Source organism: Volvox carteri (assembly GCF_000143455.1).
Source record: "Volvox carteri f. nagariensis unplaced genomic scaffold VOLCAscaffold_46, whole genome shotgun sequence".
Taxonomy (NCBI): domain Eukaryota; kingdom Viridiplantae; phylum Chlorophyta; class Chlorophyceae; order Chlamydomonadales; family Volvocaceae; genus Volvox; species Volvox carteri.
In genome coordinates, this window is record NW_003307589.1 from 319,437 (window position 1) to 323,762 (window position 4,326).

The 4,326-nt window shown below is 56.5% G+C and overlaps 1 protein-coding gene across 1 annotated transcript in view; it reads right to left on the reverse strand.

The window, feature by feature from the left end:
* Positions 1-1,345: 1,345 nt before the first annotated feature.
* Positions 1,346-4,326, reverse strand: part of VOLCADRAFT_106556 (uncharacterized protein) — a gene marked incomplete at its 5' end in the record, with an annotated part of 8,239 nt that continues 5,258 nt past the window's right edge. Inside the window, 4 exons of the mRNA XM_002954839.1 lie at positions 1,346-1,713; positions 2,349-2,409; positions 2,582-2,664; positions 3,938-4,190. Coding sequence (XP_002954885.1) covers positions 1,616-1,713; positions 2,349-2,409; positions 2,582-2,664; positions 3,938-4,190 — 495 coding nt within the window. The 3' untranslated portion in view covers positions 1,346-1,615. The remainder of the gene's footprint in view (positions 1,714-2,348; positions 2,410-2,581; positions 2,665-3,937; positions 4,191-4,326) is intronic.

Here is a 4,326-nt window from a genome sequence, read left to right on the forward strand (position 1 = left end):
CCCATAAATCCCCCAAAACGCAGCCCCCCCTTTTTTTCCCCCCCCTTAACCCCCCCTGTTGGGCCCCCCCCCCCCCCCGCAGGGTCCAGCCCCCGGAGGAGTTCGGTCCGCTGTACAGCACTCTGAGAATGCTGACCGCCAAGACTCGACAACAGCTGGCGGCGCTGTGAAAGACGAGCAGACAGACGTACAGACGCACGCAGATGGGCGAATGTAGGTGTGAATGCTGGATAGCAGCGCGGTCGTCATGGTGGGGGTGGTGGAGGATGATGACAGCCCGCTCCATCGATCACCCTCCGATCCCCCCACAACCCTAACAACATCCTGCCCGAAACCACGGTGGTACTTTCCAGGTGGAGATTGAAAAAATTTCGGTCGAATGGAATGGAAGCGCGAACGAAAACGGAGGGAGAGCCAGCGAACGAAAATGTCTTTTTGCGCGTGGCGGCTGACGGGACAATCAGGTGCTAGTGCCGTACTAGCAACGTTGTCTGTCGTAGCAAGCAAAGCAGAGCACGGTGTGGAAATCGTCAGGATAGCACCAGGGGTATGTGTGTGTGTGCGTTGTGGGGGGTGTCGTGGGGCGTGTCTGTCTGTCTGTCTGTCTGTCTGTTTGTCTGTCTGTCTGTCTATCTATCTGTATCTGTACCGCACGTGGCCCGCCGGTGGCAGCGGTGGTGGTGATGTTGCCCGTGTGTGTGGGGTTTCTGGATTCTGGTTGGTTGCCCACTGCACACGCGGCTTGTCACGATAAGCGTGTGATGATAAGTGGTTTGTGCAGCCTAGCCTCCCGTGTGTGTATTGGATGATTACAGTCAGTTTTTGTTGTTGTGTTTCCCGCGGGACCACCTGCGGGATAATAATATCAGACGGCGAGTCAACCAACTTCACACCAGTCGGAACTGACGATGATGGTAGTAGCGGTAAATGGCGGTGATGCTGCTGTTGGTGTCCGTTTCCGGGTTGGTTCGTTTCGAAAGGTTGTGTGCTCGACCACCACTTTTAGCACTAGGGCTTTACAGGCAGGGGGAGGGAAGGGGAAATGGTGCAGTGTCCATTATTATTGCCGGAGGGCGGAAAAGCAGGGCCGTGGTAGGGCACAGCGGCGGCGGCGGCGGCGGATGCTGGTCTGATGGCGATAGTCGGCAACAATATTGTAATTGTAATGTTACAGAGTGGGAGGCTTCTGGGCCGCTTTATCACAATGGGCAACAATATAACGTATATACAACAACTCGCGCTGCTATAGGTCGGAGGAGGAGGAATGGGAGTGTTTAGTAGGTGACATGCAGGGTTTTTTCGTGGACGTTGACGCAGGTTTTGGGCTTGTGGTTGTGGTTGTGTGCGTGTTGTGTATGTATGTTGTTACAGGGTGGTTAACTTCGCCAGCGGCCCCCTTTCCCGGGGCAGTCCCTGCTCTCCCCTGCTAGAGGGGCACCCTAATCCGTCACCCCATCCGACTTCAGAATGTATTCGTTGGGTTCGGCAACTCACCACCAGCATCCAACCAAATCTAGCGGATCAACGGCGCATCAACTTAGTTCCTGGTCAGCTCGCAAGTTGATATTATCACGTCCTACACCGTCCATAAGATGGGGGGCCACCTCCCATTTCATCACTCCTCAAACACCCGAGGAGCCGGCAGGCGGATTTGAACCCGGGTCGACTGGGTCAACTGGGAGCAGAAGTCAGGCCTTAACCTCTGCCAGCCGCCTGCGTGTATGTATGTCCGTATATATGTCATCAGTACATACAGTTGATTGTAAAACCGAGGGGCCCAGGTGGCTAAACCCCGCCCGCTTTCCAGACGTACAGACGGGGACTTCAAAACCATTCAGGTGTTTCGGTTCGAAGAGACCCTAAGTGAGGAGGAAAGGAAGTGACACCACACCCCGCGCTCGTTCCGTTGGCGACCGCACGACGGCTAGTGGTCCGCCTCCTAGTGGAACCCTAAGTTCAGAGCTCCTTGGAAACCCTCCCGATGATCCCTCCCGACGACACGGAGAGGTCCCGCACTGACCCAAGAGGCGAGTGCGGTGGATAGAAGTGGTGGATCTTTCCAATCAGGACGCGGATTGCCAGGGGCCAGCAGCCTGAAGAAGAACTGTCCACACAGCATCGATGGCCTCAGGCTATCAATGGCCTTTCACACGCTTTCGGTCTTTTGTCCGGCCGTGTTCCTGTGGCCGGCTCCCTCTTGTATATTTACAGTCGACGGGTGTGTAAAACCCGAAGTCAGGATCAGCGCTGCTGGCCGCCAGCCACACGATTGCTGTGTCTTGTGATGTGTGTCCGTGCAACGATCTTGCTATGGGTACATACATACTTCCATACTTCTTCTTACGTACCTGCTGTCCCGCCCTTCCGCTCCCGCGAATACACCCCCCCACACACTGCGGGCCACCTCCACTGCGGGACGGGGCGGGGCGGGGCTCCTCGGGCGGGGCTCTGAATGGCGAACGATGAGCACCTCTCACATTCTCACTGTTTGCGTTATGGTGATGGACTTCGCAGCGGAGAGCCCGGCCACGTACGGCGGCGTGATGGCGGCGTGATGGATGCGGATGCGGAAATAACAAACCTGGCAACCTCCCAATTTTCTGGCTGTAGGTGGTGGAGTCCACCCTGGCAGCACTACTGTCCATTCCCGGTTTCGCAGGTCTTCTTCGCCGGAGAGCAGGGGGATGGCGGTGATGAAGGTAGGTACATTGTTTCTATCTGGCACAGATGGACGCGGACTGACGCGGCGTGTGTTTTTCCTTTTCTGTTCCCCCCTTCCGTGTCACAGGCCTTTCTTCGTCGAAGAGCAGGGGGCAGGGCCTCTAGGGCTCTAGGGCTCAAAGCAAGAACACGGAAGGTGAGGTGGACATAACAACCTTTAGTGAGGGTCTTGTGAGGGGTTACGTGTGGTGCCGTTGCGTGCTGTACTGCACTTGATCGTAAACACTTTGGCGGACCTTGTGCAGTGCCCAAGGTCCGGCGTATTGCCCCGTTCGACTTCGACGGTTTGGCAGATATGCCTGAAGGTGGCCAGCTTGAAAGCTGTCGCAGCAAATCCAGTTTATAACGTCGCACGCCGTCAGCCAATCATGGGGCTGTGATGTGCTGTGTCACCTGTTTTTTTTGTCTTTTATCCCTGCAGCTTGGATTGTGGTGCTTATGCGCGTTAATGCGTTTCTCGGGACTTGTTGGATCGCAGCTGAAGTGTACTTGTACGCCTGTATTTGTGTGTGTCTGTGTGTACACGTTGCATCATAAAGCAGATCAGCAAACATCCTAGCTCCTGTTGAGCTCAAAGCCGTACGGCAAAGACCCGGCGGTGTTGGCAGAGCAACGGGCGCCACACACGCCGATTTTGGTGCGGATACGGTGGTGCAGCCGATATGTGGTGGTGGGGGAGTGTAATGGAATATGGAATATAGCAACAAGTGGTGCAGCAGATGACGGTTGGGCAGATGGATATGGATACGGTAATGGAATCCAGAACAAGTGTTTTTGATCTGGTCCCGGCTGGGGCCCCTGCCTGTCTGTGTGTTCGAGCCCCACGGAGATCGAGGGGCACACTCAGTGGCTCGCGAAACCGCTCACAGCTTGGAGGAGGAGCTCTATGTATCCCGTATATTTCACGCCCTGGCCCCCCGCGCGGTATGTGATCGTGCTTTACCGAAGGGTGAGAAAGTTACCGAAAACCCCTCTAAGTCTAAGAGGATGAAACCGTCAGAGAAGAAAGACGCGCCCACATCAAAGCACACCCGTCAAAATGATCAATCACGTCATCGCAAAACACACACACATACATATACATACATACATATATATACATACACACACACGTGCCTGCTAACCAACTGCTCTCCCCCTTTTCACAGCTCCTCCCGAGGGGGAGGGTACGACAGAGGGGTTGAGGTTCCCCCCCCGCAGCTTCCCCCCCTCCCACCTCCACCCCCGGACACATCGGCCCCCGCTTTCTCTTTTCCCGCTTCCTCGACTCGCCCTTTGCCCGCCTCCGCTGCCTCCCCCGCCGGCTCCCCCCCCGGCTCAGGGAATACAACATGCCGGGGCAGCTCCTCCAGGAGCATGGCCCACGCACGCCGGCCCTTGTCGTACATGTCCGTACGGAGACGTTCGTTGGGCGCGTGGATCCTCTCGCTGAGGCCCCAACCGAATTTCGTTGTGTCCAGTTTGAGGATCTGTTGGAAGGCGGCGAGTGCGGGAATGGTGGCGCCATCCCTGGTGGGGGGAAGGGAGCGAGAGAGGGGGGAGCAGTACATTGGGGTGGGAGGGTGCGGGAAAAGAGTTGAGAGGGGTACGGGGAAGGGGGGAGAG